This window comes from Pelodiscus sinensis, chromosome 5 (assembly GCF_049634645.1).
Source record: "Pelodiscus sinensis isolate JC-2024 chromosome 5, ASM4963464v1, whole genome shotgun sequence".
Taxonomy (NCBI): Eukaryota; Metazoa; Chordata; order Testudines; family Trionychidae; genus Pelodiscus; species Pelodiscus sinensis.
In genome coordinates, this window is record NC_134715.1 from 85,509,236 (window position 1) to 85,529,600 (window position 20,365).

General features: G+C 44.4%; 1 protein-coding gene across 4 annotated transcripts in view; it reads right to left on the reverse strand.

Moving 5' to 3' along the window:
• PDGFRA (platelet derived growth factor receptor alpha) overlaps positions 1–20,365 on the reverse strand; it is a 54,852-nt gene that overhangs the window by 26,616 nt on the left and 7,871 nt on the right. For all 4 annotated transcript variants that reach the window (XM_075930412.1, XM_006113483.4, XM_075930411.1 and 1 more), the window contains exons 2-8: positions 17,336–17,396; positions 15,404–15,718; positions 8,578–8,841; positions 8,289–8,419; positions 6,901–7,072; positions 6,608–6,797; positions 4,589–4,704 (exon numbers count right to left, since the gene is read on the reverse strand). In XM_075930412.1, coding sequence (XP_075786527.1) covers positions 4,589–4,704; positions 6,608–6,797; positions 6,901–7,072; positions 8,289–8,419; positions 8,578–8,841; positions 15,404–15,718; positions 17,336–17,384 — 1,237 coding nt within the window. In that variant the 5' untranslated portion in view covers positions 17,385–17,396. The remainder of the gene's footprint in view (positions 1–4,588; positions 4,705–6,607; positions 6,798–6,900; positions 7,073–8,288; positions 8,420–8,577; positions 8,842–15,403; positions 15,719–17,335; positions 17,397–20,365) is intronic.

Sequence of the window (20,365 nt, forward strand, 5' to 3'; positions counted from 1 at the left end):
AGGGAGAACATGAGAGCCTCACATTCAGGAGCGGATTTATAATGAAACATACCATACCCTGCCATGGGGCCCCCCAAATGTCATGGGACCCCCAAGGGCTGGGCAGGCCAGCATCCCCTGTGCGGGGTGCAGTCCCTCTGCAAAGTGGGCTGTGGGGGGGGGAGGGAGGAGAGCAGGAAGGCTCACCTACAGGCTGCAGCCCCAGGAGATCCAGGAGGAGGTGGTGAGCAGCATGAACACAGGCTGGAAGGCGTCAGAGTCGCAAAGGCCAGCTGCACTGCCAGCCAAAGAAAAGCAGTGCTTTGAAGCGGGAAAGTGCCACATTTCTCTGGCTGCTGGCTTTGCAGCCACCCAGGTTCCTCTGAAGTCTTCCAGCCCGTGTTCCTGCTGCGGACCACCTCCTGGTGAGTGGTGGGTGCCCACAGGATGGGGAGGGTGGCTGGCCGTGTCTGGGGTGGATGCGGCTGGGAAACGGAGAGCCTAGGAGCTGCACAGCCAGCAGGAAAAAGCCACACTTGGAAGCGGGAATGCATTGCTTCTCTCCAGCAGCTGGCTGTGCTGCTCCCTCCTCCTGAGTCCTCCAGCCCTTGTAATGTTGCGCTGCTGTTGGCTGCCACCTGGTGAGTGGCTGCTGCCCGCAGGCGAGGGGGAGAGCTCCAGAGGATGGAGAGTCTGGGGAGGAGAAGAAGGGTGTTCAAGTGGCCAAAGGAACTGTGCCCCCCCACCCCCCTTCAGATAGATAAGCTGAGTAAGTTTCTTCAGAGGAAGTTAACTTTTATTTTTCCAGTCATGTGTCATCTAAACATTTTATTTTACATCTTTTCCATGTTAGCTTAATGCAAAAAAAAAAAAAAAAAAAAAAAAAACGAAACGAAAGTTTTCATCTAGACCAGAAGTTCTCAAACTGTATTCTGAAAACTCCATTCAGGTAGACCGAGGAAAGGTTATTATGTTTTTTTAAATAAATTGCTCTTATCCAAAGCTCTTTCCAATAGTTAGCTAATGACAGAAAAAATATTTGGAAAGATCATTAAGTGATCCACTGAGACCCTCAGCAATTTTCAAGTGATCTGTGAAAAAAGTTAGACTACAGAAACAATCAAGGTACCTGAGACGAGGCATCAAGACCCCGCACTAAGACCCAGGGGGTCTGCGCCCTGGCAGAGAAGCCACGGAGCAGATACCAGCTGTGCGCCGGCTGCTCCCAAGCCGCGGCTCAGCCGGGTAGAGCCACAGCTCAGCTGAGCGGAGACGCCGCAGCTCAGCTGAGCGGAGGCGCGGCTTGGCGGGGCAGCGCCGCGGCTCAGCTGAGCGAAAGCGCAGCTCAGCTGGACGAGCGCAGCAGCGCCGCTGGAGAGATGCTGAGGCCAGCCCTGACAGGCCGAGAGGCCAATCAGCGGGGTGGATGATGCAGGGGGCGGGACGGACTCCGGCGTACCAGCACGGCCGGAGCTTTAAAAACCGCCGGACAACACAGGAAGGGGGGAGCAGTTGGGCAGAGAGGCTGGATCCACCAGGAGGGACATTGATGGACTCCGAGCTGTCGCCCCGCTGAGACCCGCCGCCACCGGGGTAAGGACCACGGAAGGGGGAAAGGAAGTAGCCCAGGGCAGGGTGGGGAGGAAGCCCATGGACTGACGCGTTTAGGGGCACACCCCCATCAGCCGGACCCAGACTGGCAGGCAGTCTGAGTCCTTAGGGCCCTGGGCTGGGGCCCATGAGTGAGGGCGGGCCCGGGCCCCCCTTTTCCCCCCTTCCATGTGGGGGAGCATGACCGACGAGGAGTGCCCAGCAGTGAGGGGCTAGGGAGCCTCGCGTTTAGAGGGCCTGACGTCCCAGGACGGGACCGACGTGGGCAGGACTGGGCTTGACGGACTCGCATCTTCCCCCCCTCTTCCTCCAGGATAGATGAGGGGGTAAGGCCGTCACAGTACCTCACTTTTTTTCATTTACTACTTATTCCTTATAATATAGGAGGAGGAGGAAGGAAAAAGAATGAAAAAGGGGAGGGGCAGGAAGAGTGAATGTTCTTTTTTTTGTCTGGGTTCCCAGAGGCCCCCCAAAATGAAGCTGAGCACAGGGCCCCAGAAACTTTAAATCCACCACTGCTCACATTGCTCCTGAGAGCCACAAGTAGGGTAGCAATTTGGATGTCTCTGATGGAATGGAGAAGGAATATTCTCCTTTGTTATGCTGCCTCATTTGAGAGCACAGGGAAAGTAAAGATGAAAAATAGAGAGAAAAAAAACCCCAAAGGATCTTCCTCCCATCCACCTCTCAGAACTCAAGCTATTTTGCAAAATCACTATGATTGTTATTTATGTCTTACATGAGCGCACCTGTAGGAAGCAGCCAGGGCCAACCCTCAGGAGCCAACAGGACTTTTCAGATAGGGGATGAAAGAGAGGGAGAAGTTTATACCATTTTCGTGAGAGGAGGGAGCAGAAAGCACCCAGCACCTCGGGGTACTCTGCTCCTTCCCTCCTCCCTTTGCCACTCCTGCAACACCCAGCCTAGGCAGGGGAAGTGGGTGAAGTGTGTGTGAAAGACCCCTAGAGCTGCAGAAGGAGCAGAAGTGAGGCTGAGGGAAAAAAGCACGTGTTGGAGTGGGACCGGCAGAATTAATGTGGGAGCTGGGAAGCAATTAATTGCTGGACTGGGGATGGGCAGACATGGGGCCGATGTAGTTAAGTAGAATTTGGGGGTCAGAGGAAAAGATGGAAGCTCCACACCATCAGGCAGCCAGGGAGAGCGCGCCTGCAGCAGGGACCACGTTTCCTCATTTTATACATCTGAGAAAGGTGGTGACATTGTAACCATGACACAAACACTGGAGTGGGAGGGAGAGTTCAAAAGACAGACAAAAAATATAACAAAGCTCATGATTTTGGGGGATCTGACTCACTATTTTTGAACTTTTTGAATTGGCAATATTGGAAATATTGTTCCTGAAATGTGCATCTCCTGCAGGGGATAATAAACAGTATGAGGGTATGTCTAGAGTTTTTTCAGAAAAACAGCCGTTTTTCAAAAAAAACTTCAATTATGTCCACATATTTCTATCACATTCTTTCGAAAGAGAATTGGAAGAACAGAGGGGTTTTTCTGACATTGGTAAATTTCTTTCTATGAGGAAGAAGCCTTTTTCCAAAAGAGCTCTTTCGGAAAAAGGTGTGTGTGGATGGGGAAGAGGGAGTTCTTTCGGTAGAAGAGGAAAGAGGAAAAAAGCACAGGTGCCCTGGTGGCCACTCCATCCATAGTAATCACAGCTTAAATGCAAGATAGAGTCCATTCAGTGTGGACGTTATCGTTCGAAAAAGCAAATTGCTTTTTTGATGTGCTTTGGCAGTGTGGATGCTCTCTTTTGGAAGAAGTTTTTTTAGAAGATCTCTTCCGGAAAAGCTTCTTCCAAAAGAAGCCTGCAGTCTAGATGTAATCTGAGCGTGGAGTGGCTAAAGGTGAACTGTTGTTGCTAAGAGTCCTACCTCAATGACCAGTCAGTACAAGTGGCATATCCAGTGAGAACTACTCTTGGAAAACAACAATCCAGCTCCAGCCAATCAGCTAGGCTACGTCTACATTGGCCCCTATTCCGTAATAGGGATGCTAATGTAGCACTTGGGAATAGGCAAATCCGCGGGGGATTTAAATATTTAAATATCCCCCGCGGGATTTGCATTTTCATGGCTGCCGCTTTTTTCCGGCTTGTAGATAAGCCGGAGAAAAGCGCCAGTCTGGACGCGATCCTCCGGAAAATAAGTAGGAATAAGAGATCCTCCGGAAAAGAGCTTATTTTCCGGAGGATCGCGTCCAGACTGGCGCTTTTCTCCAGCTTATCTACAAGCCGGAAAAAAGCGGCAGCCATGAAAATGCAAATCCCGCGGGGGATATTTAAATCCCCTGCGGATTTGCCTATTCCCAAGTGCTACATTAGCATCCCTATTACGGAATAGGGGCCAATGTAGACATAGCCCTAGTGTTTTGCTACTAAGCAATGTGGCAGGGAAGCAGCCAAAGGGATTTGTTGCTAAAATTCTAACACTTAGCACTCTTTGTCTTCATAATAATCTCTTGTGAAGTAAATTTAAAAAACAACAAATAGTCTGGTAGCACTTTATAGACTAACAAAACATGTAGATGGTATCATGAGCTTTCATGGGCACAGCCCACTTCTTCAGAAGACCGGAGTTTTCTTCAGATGACTCCGGTCATCTGAAGAAGTGGGCTGTGCCCATGAAAGCTCATGATATCATCTACGTGTTTTGTTAGCCTATAAAGTACTACCAGACCATTTGGGTTTTTTTTAAGTTTATCCTGCACAGACTAATTCGGCTACCCCCTGAATCTTGTGAAGTAGTTTAATTAGTATGCTCTCCATTTTGCAGATGGAATAACTCAGGTAGGGAGATAAACTACTTGCAAAAGGCCTCTGAAGAAATCAAGTCAGGATTAGAACACAGCCATTCCTGGCTTCCAGGCCTTTCATTTTAGTGTACCTGTAGGTAGCAGGATATTGTATTTGAATGAACCTGTCTTTACTGTCTACTGCTGCCTCTGCCTAGTCCAACAGGTTTCTCAATGTGCTTACCTTGTATTATCAATGAGAAAGTATAGCTTTTAGTCTCTTCTCCGTTTTCAGCAACCAAAGTATAATCTCCACTATCTTCTTCCTTGGCCCGAATCAGTTTTAATATACTTTGGAATCTATGGAAACAAGAGATTTTGTACACATTATTTTATAAAACATCAGAACAAATAATTACAAAAATCAAGCAATTTTAGTAGAATATATATATGTACGCAGATACTTTGCATTTCTATAATGCCCTTCCTGTCAAAGTGCTGTTCAAACATTAAGTAAGTCTCCCACACCTCTGAGAAGCAAGCAAACATTATCATACCCTTCAGGGATTTGGCAAGGGCACTGATGTGATTAAAATGATGAGCAAGAGATTATTTTGACAGCAACATTTTGAAAAGATTGGAATGGAGCCAGGCGAGTATCCAGAAGGCAGGATTGTAGTAAGATTAAAGGAGGTTACAATTGTCAAGGTAGCAGCCGATTACAGCCTGGAAAAGCAAATTAGCTGATAAGATGGCCAGAAAGGGATGGTTTTTATATTTGGCACTGTGTGACTGCTGCTGGCATAAAGTTCTCGTACCTAAAATTCAAGAGGGATATTGATGAATTGCTCAGAGAAAAGCCTCAGGAATCACTGAAAGATTAGAAAACATGCTTTATAATGATAGATTCAAAGAGCTCAATCTATTTAGCTTAACAAAGAGAAAATTAAATGATGACTTTTCTACAGTTTATAAATATCTACAAGTAAAACAAATATTTGATAATGAGCTCTTCAGTCTAGCAGAGGAAGGTATAGCACAATCCAATGTTTGAAAGTTGAAGCTAAAGAAATTCAGACAAGAAATAAGATGTACATTTTCAATGGCAAGAATAATAGACCACTGGAACAATTTGCCAAGGGTTGTGGTGGTTTCTCTATCACTGCCAATTTTTAAATCAACACTGGATGTTTTTCTATAAAATGTGTTCTTGGAATTATTTTGGGGAAGTTCTATTGCTTGTTTTATACAGGAAGTCAGATGAGGTAGATCACAGTGGTCCTTTCTTGGCTTTTGAATCTGTGAATATTGTGGCGGAAGCAGCAGTAGAATATGGAGTGAAAGAGGAAGAAGGAGTCAAAAATGTTGCCCAGGTTACGTTAAATTATAATGTTGTCAACAGCAATGGAAAATGAATGAAGGGCATAAAGTGTGAAGGAAAAATAATGAGCTAGGTTTGGCTTTGATAAACTTGAGTTAACTGCAAGTCATACAAGAAGGGCTAGCTATCAGAGAGAGAGATAACAGTAAACCACTGTAAAAGTATACTTGAGAATTGCCACCAGAGCAATCATAATTAAAAGAGAGTTAGGCTACCCAAGTATAAAGGAGAAGAGGATGAGTGGAAAGAGAGAGCCCTGACATACTCCAGTGAAGAGGAATGCCCCCAAAGGAAACTCTTAAAGAAGCGTAAGAAAAGCAGGAAAAGAATCAGAAGGAGACAGTGACATGGAAGCAGGCCCACCAACAGGGGTGGAGAGTGGGGAAAGGGAGCAACTGTCCAGTGGCCTGGTGATTCAAAGGGGCCCGGAGCTCTGGACATCACTATCATTGCTATGACATGGCAGTACCCAGACCCTGGGTTTTTTAAACCACTGCTAGAGAGCTATGCAGTGCTTTGGGGCAACTCTTAGGGCTGGCTGGGGAGGGGAGGTGGGGGCACAGCCCCCCACACACCAGGCAGCACTGGGGGGGGGGGCGGAAAGACATCTGGGTGAGGCTGGCTGCCCTCGATCACAGCCATCCCATCTGAGGATCTGCCCCTTCCAGCTCCCAAGAGCCCAGTGTGGCTGTCAGCTACCCTGCATGGAAATCAAGGACAGAAAGGATATCAAAGAGGGGATTATCATAGGCAAGGAAAATGAGATTTTATGTGATGTCTTGGTTCTTCTCACCAAATTCTAGGCATAGATTTGATTAAATGGAATCACAAGATTTCTGGAAGAGAAACTCAGACCGTCACCTTATCAAGACCTTTCTTTACCTTGTCTCGTGGATCTTGTTTGAACTAGTAACAATCTCTGTAAGGTTCTCAGTCAGAGTCACATTGTCTTTCAGCCAGATCATTTTTGGAGCTGGGTACGCCTGCACATCCACTATGAAATTTTTGACCTCATGTAAATTGACTGCTTCCAAAGGACTGAACTGGGGGTCCAGATGAATGAATCCTTTATCTGTAAATGACAATGGTTGACATAAATATTGCTACTCACTTTATTTCAAACATGGTATTTGCCAGCATACTAACAATTTCTGGACACTAGAATTGGACCTTACCATAAACTGTAATTGCTACTCTCTTATTTTCTTTAACCTCCTTGGTTGCATGTTGGGCAGTACATTCATAATCCCCGGTGTCTTTCACTGAAGCCTCAGGAATGGTCAAAGTGTAAACCAGCTTCTGAGATGGAACTTTAATATCATCAACTTTTGTCACACCTTTTTCTTTCTGTGTTTTGGAGAGAAAACTTATCTTATTTAAACAACCCAGCTACAGGAAATAAATACAGTACAAAAATGATGATCCCATCTGAAGGACAGCAATGAAAGAGTTACTACTGTATGATCCAAATTCCATATTCAAAAAAAATGGCTTTATGAGCAAGGACAAATTTTCAGGCATGGATGCTGCAGGTATGCCCATAAGAATGCATAGTTTTGGAGCTAACAAAGGTTAAAATAGGTTAAAAATTGCATAGGTTGTGCACAGCGCCGTAACTAGGTATTTTTGTACCTGGGGCAAAATACTAATCATGCGGCCCCTTTTCTTAGGTCAGCACATGTCAGTCACACTCTTCATATTTGCAGCTTATTATTTTTACTTATTGCATCTTTGCACCCCTGATTATGATGCACGCGAGGCGAGTGCCCCACTTGCCCCACTGGTGACAATGGAAGAAGACTGAAGTGATGAATGTGTAAAACTGAAAATAAAATGGAACCTTCTTACACAAAGTAATTTTTTTTTTCAGGCCCTTACATTTAAAAAAATTAAAGCTGCAAATCTGGGTCCAAATTATTCTACAACTTTAAAAGAATCCACAATTACCAGACCTTTTACACAACAGCAAATCTGTGGGACACTGACTACAAATGGGATTTCACTGAACAGAAACTTCACTTCAGAATCAACATTATGAGAATTTGGGACTGGTTCTCCTCTCACAACAGGTTTTCATTAGTGTAATTCCACTGACTTTACCTGAGTTACTCCTCATTTACACCAGTGTAACTGAGAAAAATCAGGCCCTATCAACACTGCGACTTGAAGAGAGTCATTTTTAGAGTCAGATTCACTTCCCCACCAGTGTTACGTGCAGACATTTGGAGACATTTCCAGAACATTCCATCTTTATTCCACCAGGCTTTCTAAAGCACATGTTTAAGAGAAATTTTATTCCTTCTTTGCCACAGTTCCAATCCCTGATAACTTCTTATGCTCCCAGTCACCCCAATCTTGCTCAAATCCTTTGCATGCTTACTAATATGAATTCTATCACCCGATACTGATTTTCTGTAGTCATAACCTGAAATAAAAGAAATGGTACTTTCTTTTCTCTCTTCCTCTGTCCTTGTTCAAATGGTGAAGAACTGATCTCTTCATATCCCCATATTCCTCACCAACTGATAACGATAATTATGCAAAAACAAACCAAGATATTTACCACTTTCCCTGGATAATTCCACTGTAAATTAACCATCTCGTTGTCAAAGACCACACAAGTTACAACAATTGTTTCTCCTTTTACATGTACAGTTTGAAGGGCCTCAATCTCAACTGGCAGCTGTGAAGTAGCTGAGGGGAAAAGAAAGAGAGTGCACCAAGTTTAACAACCATATGCTGTATACAAATGGTATTCTTCTAGGGCTAGATTGTTTACGCAATTATGGTGTTAGCAGGGAAAGAATCGCACTCAATATTTTTGCCGTCCTTTAGAAAATAAACAAGAGTACCTTTCAAAATGTAGATGAAAAACTGATCTGACTTGAACTCCACTCCTTTAACAGTTGTTTTGCATGTGTATGAGCCTGCAGGAAAATTTCCTAGGAACCCTTGTTTGCTGTCATAATAGGCATATACGACCTTGGCTTCACTGTTAATTAAAACTACTTGAGCATTAGGGTCACTTGTCCGACAAGGGATAATGGTCGAATCTCCATCTTCTATTAGGATGAATTGATCCTCTGGAAGTAGAGGAACAAAGGGCATATCTGGATCTGTAAAAAAGATAATAATTTAACATTGTATTGTTTTTAATGTACAAGTGGGGAGACATTAGCAGGTAATTATGCATATTGATTGAAATGAATAAATTTGTTTCTTTAGCAACAACCCATAATGATATTTTCCATCTGTTGAAACATGTAACAAGTCAGGAGTCCCACCAATAGACAGGATCCTATGGCCCCAGCCTGGGAAGTTTGAGGTCTCCAGGAGAATGGGAAATGTTCTTATTTCCTTTTGATGTGGATCTGGTGCAGCTTTCCCACAATGCTATTCATAGACAAAAACCAAAAGGCTAGAAAATCAGTAATGTTTAAGTGTGAGAACTGTTGCACATTCCTGAAGGAGAAAATAAAAATGAAGGGCTGAACCTCTTGTTACGCCTATGCAACCCCACTGACAACTCTTTCCAGAAACACTTTTAGGGCAGAATTTGGACTGAAAAGACCCATTTTCCAGCTCAGGGAAATTGATTTGTATTTTGGATCTACATTAACTGGCATGCACAAAGGAGATTAGGCTGCTTAGAATAAATATCCTGGCTTTCAAGTGGTATTGAGTATGAGTAGCCAAGGGCATGTCCACACTACCACTTTTGTCGGTCTGACTCAAGGGTGTGAAAAAACATCACCATGAGCCACATAAGTTACACTAGCGACGAGGAGTCCTGTGGCACCTTATAGACTAACTGAAGTGTAGGAGCATAAGCTTTCGTGGGCAAAGACCCACTTCGTCAGATGATAAGTTACACTGGTATACACAAACTTTCCTGGTGACACAGCTACCAGTACTCATAGAGGTAGGTGTGTTATGTCGATGAGCAAGCTGTCTCGTCAGTCACACAGAGTGGCTGTATGAGTGATCTGACAACAGCGCAGCATTGGTACAGCTGTGCTGCGGTAAGCTTGCTAGTGTAGACCTGGCCTCAGGCTGACTCACCAGGCTGTGCACTTTGTAAGAGCCCCCACTTGGGGAAAACTGATGAGATAATTGATAATTCCTTTTTAAATATAACCTCAGAGCCCTGGAAGACAATGGGAAGAGTTCGTAAAACATTCATTTTATAAAAAACACTTGTTCATGTTCCTCTCCCTCCCCCGTCAGCCCTCCAAAGAAAAAATATTAGAAACCAAAGACATTGATGTGATTGGTTTTCAGCTAAGTTAGTTAGATTTTTTTAAACATTTCTGGCTAGATATCTGTACCTATATATTTCTGTGTGTCCAGCACCAGGATACTCAGGTGTCATTAACTATGGTTGTTGTTGCACGCGGTTTCCTGAACTAAATGGCCCAACCATAAAAAAGCAAACAAATACCCAACATTTTAAAAAACAATGCAGTGCACCCCAGTGCCAATTGCAAGTCATAGCCAGCTTTAAAACAGCAGCTCTGGAAATGATCAGAATCTGCAACTTCTAAATACGTAAATAACTACTGCAAGCTTATGAGCTTATGAGCCAAGGTTCATCATCCATTTTAACAATGGGAGTATAAACCCCTCCAACAATGGGATTTATAACACAATGGCAGACTCCTTGTAACAATAACCCAAACATAGCACTATAGAACTAATATTCACCCAAGTTGATACTTTTGCTTTCCACATGTTTATTAAAAACATAAAGAGGATTCACCTAAAGTTTTTTTTCTGCTTGTATAGCTATTAGATCCTTATGTAAAAGTCTTAAAACAAGCTGGTTTTGATCAAGAAATTTGCTCCCCCACAACCCTCATAATTTATTATTGGGAGGGGAATTGCTTTGCACAAAATAAAAACATTTCAGGGTAGAAACAGAACTTTTCTTGATTATTCTAAAAATAGGTGAAAAAAACTTTTGGAACACTGCCAGCTGGCTCTCTAGTAAGAAGAAAAACTACAAGATGTCTATGTCTTGCAGATCTAGTAGGCTCAAATCTGTGACAGAAAGTACCTGTGGGTGTGTCTAGACTACATCCCTTTTCTCGAAAAAGGGATGTAAAATAGACACTTCAAAATTTCAAATTAAGCTGGGATTTAAATGTCCCATGCTTCACTTACATAATGCTGACCACGGGGTTTTTTTTAAAATGGGGCTTTTCTATAGAAAAATGACAGTTTAGACGGGGATCTTTTGAAAATAAAACCCTTTTTTGAAAGGTCCTGTAAACCTCATTTTTTGACCTTGTGTGTCCACACCTTATCTACTGTTGTAATAACTTTTGTACAAAGACTGCATTGAGAGGTATTATCTGAAAAATAGACAATATTATCCTTTTAAAATATGTGTGATAACACTGTAGGTGAAGTTATAAGATTCTACTGTATGGTGATCTTAACACATCATCCAAACTGAGATTGACAAACAAGTCTGTCTCAAACAAAGCAATGCACACTCTGCTTAATTTGCATTTAAGCAATAAACAAAGTCATCAAGCAGGAAGGGAAGACAAATAAACCTCAATCAACTAAGGAAAAGCAACAGGGAACATCCTTCTCACAAATTTTTTTTTCTCCAAAATCTCAGCTGGGAGCAGTGGTAAAAGTAATTTCTTACCAGTGTGGTGGGGCACATCAGTAAAGGGGGGGACCATGTGACCTTCCCACATGCCCCTCCTTGTGACTCTACTCTACTCCCAGTCTGGGGCCCAATACTCTTCCTCTCCCTTCCCTATCCCATGTCACCTAGGAAGAGGAGGACTGGGGGCAGTACAGCTGGAGGAGCTGCCAGCTGTTGTGCACCTTTCCCCGTTCTGCCCCAGCCAGCAGGGAAAGATACAGAGCCCACAGCCCCACCTCCTGCCCTTCCATGGAGCTGCCTCTCTTTGGGGTTGGGGGTTCTGCTCCTTTCCCCCACTGGGAGGGTCAGCAGTGTGGGCGAAAAGAAGCGGAATTATCAGAAGCTCCTCCAGCTGCTGTACTGCTCCCATTTCCCCCTCCTCTGCCTTGTTCTCCAGAGAGGCAGCTCCATGCGGGGGCTGGAGGTGGTATGGCATCTTTCCGGTACTCTGTACTGGCTATGTATAGCTTGCTGGTTGGCATACCAGACCATACTGGCTTCCTTGCACAGCTTTGTTCCTTTCTTACCTGTATGCTGTACTGGCCTGTACTCCCACCTCTGGCTGTAAATATTTTTCATGAGGGAGACTGACTCTATAAAAAGAGAGACAAAGACCCCCAAGGAACCTCTCTCCTTTTCCTTTCTCTCTCTCTCTCTTTGGCTGTGTCTACACTGGCACCCTTTTCCGTAAAAGGGATGCTAATGAGACACTTCGGAATTGCAAATGCCGCAGGGGATTTAAATATCCCCCGTGGCATTTGCATGAACATGGCTGCCGCTTTTTTCCGGCTCGGGGTTTTGCCGGAGAAAAGCGCCAGTCTAGACGGGATCTTGCGGAAAATAAGTCCTTTTCCGGAAGATCCCTTATTGTACGGAATAAGGGATCTTCCGGAAAAGGGCTTATTTTCCACAAGATCCTGTCTAGACTGGCGCTTTTCTCCGGCAAAACCCCGAGCCGGAAAAAAGCGGCAGCCATGTTCATGCAAATGCCGCGGGGGATATTTAAATCCCCCGCGGCATTTGCAATTCTGAAGTGTCTCATTAGCATCCCTTTTACGGAAAAGGGTGCCAGTGTAGACACAGCCTTTCTGTTCATTGCTTCACTGCACCAGAAGGGAAACAGGACACAGCCCCTGAACTGGAGAAGGGATCCCAGCATGGGCATTGAGTGAAAGCCCAGCTGGGGAAAGCAAGCCCAGCCCTGCCCCTTCCACCTGATATCCCCTCGACACCCAGTCCAGTCCTTCCTGGCCACTTGGGGTGTGTCTAGACTACATGCCTCCTTCGACGGAGGCATGTAGATTAGCCAGATCGGAAGAGGGAAATGAAGCCGCGATTAAAATAATCGCGGCTTCATTTAAATTTAAATGGCTGCCCCGATCTGCCGATCAGCTGTTTGTCGGCAGATCGGGGGAGTCTGGACGCGATGCCCCGACAAAGAAGCCTTTCTTCATCGACACAGGTAAACCTGGTTTCATGAGGCTTACCTGTGTCGATGAAGAAAGGCTTCTTTGTCGGGGCATCGCGTCCAGACTCCCCCGATCTGCCGACAAACAGCTGATCGGCAGATCGGGGCAGCCATTTAAATTTAAATGAAGCCGCGATTATTTTAATCGCGGCTTCATTTCCCTCTTCCGATCTGGCTAATCTACATGCCTCCGTCGAAGGAGGCATGTAGTCTAGACACACCCTTGGAGAGCCAGGGCTGCTATGCTGTGGCCCTGGCATAGCTCTCCCTGGTGGCTGGGGAAGATGAGCTGCTGTGTCATGGTCCTGTGACTTCCCTGGCAGCCAGGCTGTTGAGCTGGGCTGCCTCTCTCAGCAGCCCAGCAGAGTCATGCTGCCACGTCGCCTTCCCCAGACTTCCCCCTGATTGTGAGATTCCACCCTACCCAGAAGTATCTTTCTTGTGGTGGGCCACTTAGAACTGACCTGACGTTGAGGTATAAAGACACAGGCTCTGCCCAAGCTTCTATAACTGTCTTAAGAATACATATTAGTGCTGTGAGTTTGTCATGATAAATGTGAGGGAATTCATGGAAGAGTCATACTGACAGTCGCATTTATGGTCCATAGAAAATCCAAATGTCATTGCAAAACAGACTTCAAAGTTTTAGGGCACTTCACAACATCTCTGGTGCTGCCTCTTTCCCCTTATATAATCTTTTTGTAGCTCCCGGCATCTTTTTGTTTTCCTTCACTAACATGTTAAAGTTTTACAGGATGACTTGGAACCTTTTCTTTTCCCTTGTTTTCCTGTACTGCCCGTCTACGCTAGCACGCCGAGTGCTCACTGCCAGTCTACCCATCTGCTCCTTTGTGTCCCTGCAATATTGTCTCTCATCCCGTTCCCCAAGAGAGCCCCAGGCAGTCCTATATAATGCTTTACACAGGCTCTCAATAAAGTTTATAAAGCCATTTATCTTCACATCACCCACTTTTCACCCATCCACCCACTTACCCTCCTCTTCTCCCCGCCAAAATCCCCAGATGTCAATCGTTATCATCTCTTTCTTTTTAAGGACGTTGTTGCTCATGTAATAGTGAATCATGACTCAGGCTGTGACTCCTATTACAGCCATGACAAATAGGTTTAATAGATTCTGACTCCAACCTCAGAGGATTGGCAGACAGGAGGGCATTCTGTGAAGTCCCCACCACTTCCCCAGGGGTGTGGGGGAGCACTTCTAAAAAGAGAATGGGAAGGATGATGTTCCCTGAAATCCCTGTTGGGCAGTGTTCTTGTTAATAATCTAACACCTAGCTCAGTAGATTCAGAGTGATTTACCAAATTGCTCAGTGTCATTTGCCCATTTTATAGACGGGGAAACTGAGGCTTGGAACAGCTGTGGCTTGCCCAAGGTCACCCAGAGGGCAAGAGGCAGAACTGGGAATGAAACTTAGATCTCCTGACTCACAGGCCAGTGCTCTATTTACTAGACTACACTGTCTTGTTGCTTTTGTCATTGTCATTTCTTTGGGGCTAACAGATTTTCCACTCTGCATGAGAGGAAGTTGGCGGGCAAGAAAGGCAGGTCTTGCTGTGGAAATTATGACACTTTGTGGCAAATGATGCATGAAAACATCGCATTATTTGCCTTTTGCCAGACTGCCTCGCAGCAAATTCTTGTTTCCTGCTCTCTTGTTATAGGTGTTCAAATACAGCATCTTATAATCACCTGGGATTCCTACTTCCTCCACCCCATACATAGGTGATCATCTGCTACACTGCAGTTTAAGTTTTCTATCAACTAATACATTTCCTCACCTCAGGTATTTGAAAGTCACAATATATAACCTCTAAGCTATCAATTCAAACCCAATTCAGCTCAACAGTGACCAAGAGCCATTAGCATCCACTGACTATGTTATGGGATGTATGAAGTTAGTTGGTCTCAGTACAGGTCCCAAAAGACTCATTCTACAAGCCACCACCAAATAATTAGCATTGGTGTTCTCCTGACTAGAAGCCTTCGCAAAGAAATCAGTGGCCACGGAGGTAGACCTACATGCACCTACAGGTCTGGTCTCTGTGTCTGAGTTGAGGTGTCCATGGGGGATCACTGCCTTTTCCTGCACTTTGTGGGGAGAATGCTTCAGTCACATAGGGATGTAAAATCCCATTTAACGGGTTAATCGGTTAACCGTAGTGCTATGCACTACATTTAACCAGTTAACCAGTTAAAGGAGGGGTAGATGTGGGGAGACCACTCCAGCCCAAGAGGTGACAGGTAGGGGGGTCTGCTGGCCCCATGTGGGGCTGCTGCTTCCAGCCCATGTCCAGTTAACCGTTACCCAGTAAGCACCAGGTTAACCGTTCACATCGCTGGTCTCCAAGGCCGTCAGTTCATTATCTTTCATGAGAACAAATTCATACAAAACAAAATGACTGTGAAGAGGAGCATGCCCAGCCCAAATAATGAGGTTGCTCTCCATTTAAAAGCTCAATAGGGTCTTTGGTATTTCTACAGAGCAACCCAGGTAATCCTTTCAGCACTCACCCATAACACACTCACCAGGCACATAGATGTAGATATCCTTCCCCTCCACCTCCCCGTCCTCCTCTTGGGTATGATTGTAGTAACAAGTATATAATCCGGTATGAGCAGCTGAGGCATTCCCCACTTCCAGCAAAGTCACAAAGAGACCACTGTTGTTCTCTTCATTTCTAATGTCTATTCTGTGGCTTCCTTCAGCCATTGGATACTGCCAGGTCACTTCGCTGTCTCCAGAGCACTTCAGGGTAAAGGAGGAATTCAGCTGTACAACCATTTCATCTCTATTCGGAAGAACAGTCGGCAATGGAAGCTGGCAGAAAGTTAGCCAGGGTCCTGTCAAAGGAAATGAAGAAGTAACTGGTTACTAAGCAGAAGATGCTCACCACATGGATATGGACAAACCAGCCACATTGGTCAATGTGCCCTTTTGAAAGCAGTCACAGCCATTTCTCCATGGAGGGAAAAATAATTTCTCTTTGGAACTCTCAGACAAAATGCTGTTCAATTCAGATCAGTCTGTCTGGCACTGAGAAATGGAAGACAAAGAATTGAAATTAGAGGCGGCTCTTAAATCCTCAGATCCAAACAGCCCCAGACTGTGGGAGCATTTTGTGCTACATTAACGCCTATATCTGAGCATTACAGCAGCCTGGATCCAAACGTTGGGTGTGTTTCCACTGCAAAACAGACAACCAAACAAAACAACCAAAACAAAACCTTGCGGCAGTGAGTCTCAGAGCTTGGCTCTACAAATTTGGGAAATACTATGATGTTAAAAATCACCATGTAGACATTCTAGCTTGGGTTTGGAAGCCCAACTCAGACCTCAAGCTCCAGCTCAAGCCAGAATGTCTACTTGGCTATATTTAGTGCCATTCTGTCAACTGCAGGCCCTAGTCTGTAGACCCAAACGCTGAGACTCACGGCTGTGAGTTTGGGGGTAGGCGGTATTGCAGTGTAGACATAGCCTAAGAGGCTCAGGCCCATCTCTAGTTGAAGTATATGGCAGACCAGCCAGCAAATATAACTAACTTATTGAACAGGGTATAGTAACTGTAGTACTTTTAATGTTCAAACTGGATTTACAGAGCCAGAGTCTCTGGTTTGGGCCAATTGTACTTGTGCTGGTTCAGACCCCACCATGAGAACAATGAATGGTTCAGCCACACTCAGCTCCGTGTCCCCCAAGAAATCATCAGGGGATAGATAAACGGTTTGTCTGCCAGGGGACCATCACAAAGCAGGTTGAGTGGGGGCAAGGACTGGGCCCATCGTGGTCACTGTTCTGTTTCTCAAGCCATTGCGAGTATTTTACCTCTCCTAGCTAGGAATTCTGGCCTTTTGTATATGTGGCACTTTGGAACAAAGCTTGTCCTGCCCCACACTTCCTTCTCTGGATATAGAAGGTCTGCTCACCACAGCAGCCAGTGGTGCAGAGGAAAGAGGCAGCCTGCACTCTGCTGCACATCATTGAGCTCTGCTCCCACCAGTGGCTGAAGTAATATGGTGGGAGTGACATGGCATGGCTGTGCATCAGCAGTGACACAGACCCACGAGCCAAACCTCTTCCCCAGAGAGAGAGAGAGAGAGAGAGAGAAACAGGTTCAGGGGTTACTACAGCTGTACAGTGACTTCCATTCCCCTCCATCCAGGAACTTCCTCATCTCATACCCATTCCTGCAGTCAGTGATCTTTAATCAGTTTTAAAAAAAAGAATGAACTGTCCATATATATTTAATCTGAGTTTTGGGACTGTGTTCCTCACTGTTTTTATTACAACTAATGTTAGAAAAAAAAAAGAATTTACAGCAGCTTGGCTGTAAGCCATGTTGTGACATTCATTATCACTGATCACACTGAAAACAACCCTATCTTGGACATCTACTGCAGAGTGCTGATTGACACCCAGATCTACAAAAGAGAATGAATGAAGACACACAGGAATGTTACCTGCCAGGAGACATCCCAGGAGCAGGAATGTCCTTGGGGAAGTACCCATCACTGCAGACACCTGAAAGAAAAAAGCAGAAAATCAGGAAAAAGTACTTAGTGAACATATTGATAAAAGAAATGAGCTTTGTGTGGTGATTCTGATTCTACCAACAATTTAGGAGTACAGACAGCATACAACACACAGAGCTCACTCAGGGAAAGAATACGGAACAAAAAACAGGACTATGTAGCACTTTAAAGACTAACAAGATGGTTTATTAGGTGATGAGCTTTCCTGAGCCAGACCCACTTCCTCAGATCAAATAGTGGAAGAAAATTGTCACAACCATATATACCAAAGGATACAATTAAAAAAAATGAACACATATGAAAAGGACAAATCAAATTTCAGAACAGAAGGGGGGTTTGGGGGGGAGGTAAATGTCTGTGAGCTAATGATATTAGAGGTGATAATTGGGGAAGCTATCTTTTTGTAATGGGTAAGATAATTAGAGTCTTTGTTCAAACCTAAGTGTAAAGTGTTGAATTTGAGCATGAATGACAGTTCAGAGGATTCTCTTTCAAGTGTATTCTTAAAAGGCCTTTGAAGCAGGATGCAGGTAATCAAGTCGTTGAGACAATGTCCTTTCTGGTTGAAATGGCAAGAAACTGTTTTTTCTTTGTGATCCTGTCTAATATCTGCTTAGTGGGCATTGATCCGTTGGCGAAGTGTCTGAGACGTCTGTCCAATGTACACAGCAGACGGACACTTTTGGCACATGATAGCATAAATTATATTTCTGGATGCGCAGGAATATGTGTTCTTGATCTTATAGTTCACTTGGTTAGGTCCAATAATGGTATCAGCAGAGTGAATATGTGGACAAAGCTGGCAACGGGGTTTGTTGCAAGGGAAGGTACCAGGGTTGGTATTACTGTGGTGTGTCCTGTGGTTGTTGGTAACAATCATCTTGAGGTTAGGTGGTTGTCTATAGGAGACTATGGATCTGTCTCCCAGAGCCTCTCGGAGTTTAGTACCCTGTTCCAGTATAGGCTGTAGTTTATTGAAGTAGTTGGTTTCTAGGTATTCGTCTGGCTCTTTCAATTTGCTTTTTTATTTCTCTGTGTGGGTAGTTGAGTTTCTGGTCTCTGTCAGTGGGATTAGAGCAGATGCGGTTGTATTGCAGGGCTTGGCTATAGATGATGGATCGTATGGTGTGTTCTGGATGGGAGCTGGAAGCATGTAGGTAACTGTATGAGTCAGTGGGTTTTCTGTAGAGAGTGGTGTCTAATTTTCCATTGCTGATTTGTACTGTGGTGTCCAGGAAATGGATCTCTCGTGTAGAATGGTCCAGGCTGAGATTGATGGTGGGGTGTAGGTTGTTAAAATCTCTGTGGAATGTCTCCAGTGTTTCTTGGCCATGAGTCCGGATCATAAAGATGTCATCGATGTAGTGTAAGTAGAGAAGGGGTAAAAGAGGACGGGAGTTGAGGAAAAGTTGTTCTAGGTCAGCCATAAAGATATTAGCATACTGTGGGGCCATGCGTGTACCCATGGCTGTGCCGCTGATCTGGAGGTATAAGTTGTTCTCAAATTGGAAATAATTGTGGGTGAGAACAAAATTACGTAGGTCTGCTATCAGATTGGCAGTGGTGTCCTTTTTGTTCCAGCTACACCAGACTAACACGGCTACATTTCTATCACTATTCTACAGGAAAGAATACGGGCACTTTAGGTCAAATTCTGCACTTGTGGTTCAATCATGCTAAGCACTTTCTGCCTAAAATCCCTACAGCACCTTGCAGAATTAGGCCCATAGTTCCATCGCTCTATGCATGGAGTAACTCTATGGAAGTAAGTGAGACTGCAATGGAATTATATCAGTGTAAATGATGGCGAAATCTGGCCTTTGGATTGCAGTATAATCTAAAATCACTTTCTCTAATAAAAATGTACCATCATCTGCAAAAGATCTATTTTATCGCTTTATCTCTTTTTCAGATTGTTCAATAAGTGCATTTGTTTCATTTAATAAGAATCCCCTTGATTGAGAGAGCTTCTTTTGAAAACATATGTTGAAGCTCTCTAGTAAAACACAAGAGGGAGCACAAGACTATAGTTGTGTTTCTCCAGAACCTCTTTTCCCAAGCAGCGTAAAGAGTAATGGACTATGTGGAGTTTTCTGGTCTTCTGTCTAAGAGATACAGAGCACATTGCCATAAGACAGCAGGCAGTGTCCAAAGAATAATTGCAATAAATAACATGCCATGTACTTTAATTTCAGCTTCTGGCAATCAAACTGTTCATATTTCCAAAGAAAAACCGGTCATCCCTATTCAGTTTTGCTATTGATTTCAATAGAGACCACAACATCAGTATATATTGAACAAGGACAATACAAATTGAGCTACCAAAGTGGACACAGAGCTCTGCAATGTTAATTAAATGTTGACAGCAAGCCATGCTAGTGTAACCGCCCGAACCTGGGACCTCTAGAGCTTAGTGCATGAGCCTCTACAGCTTGAGTTTTTACAAAGCCAGTTCACTCTCAGCTAAGGATGTAGAGCTCACTCAAATCTTATCTCTCCCTGTAAGTGGTCTAAATGCCACTCCATGGGACTGTGAACCACATCCAGTAGGTGTGTGGGTTACACTAGCAACCAGTTCTTCCAAAGTGCTGGACACCCTCTACAACCACCATAAGGACCCAACAGCTGTTGTTGAGAAGGGAACACATGCAGATTCTTCCAGCTGTCAACTACACTTCAGAACAGCATGATCAGAGAATGGCAAGAAATATTTATTTATGAAAGATGAGTCGGTCCTTCCTGCCTCTAGCCACATGTGGAACAACATATAAAAGCTGGGTTGAAGACTAAAATGTGTTTCATACATTGTGAAGGACTTGAGCGGTGCAGTGGCAATTTGAAGATTTACAAACTCCCAGCTAAACGGAACATATGCAACAGCTTCAGAAATTCAACAGACAGCATTCCAGCAAAGACAAGCTATTCAGCCTGATTTTGCAATTAGCAATAATGGCCATG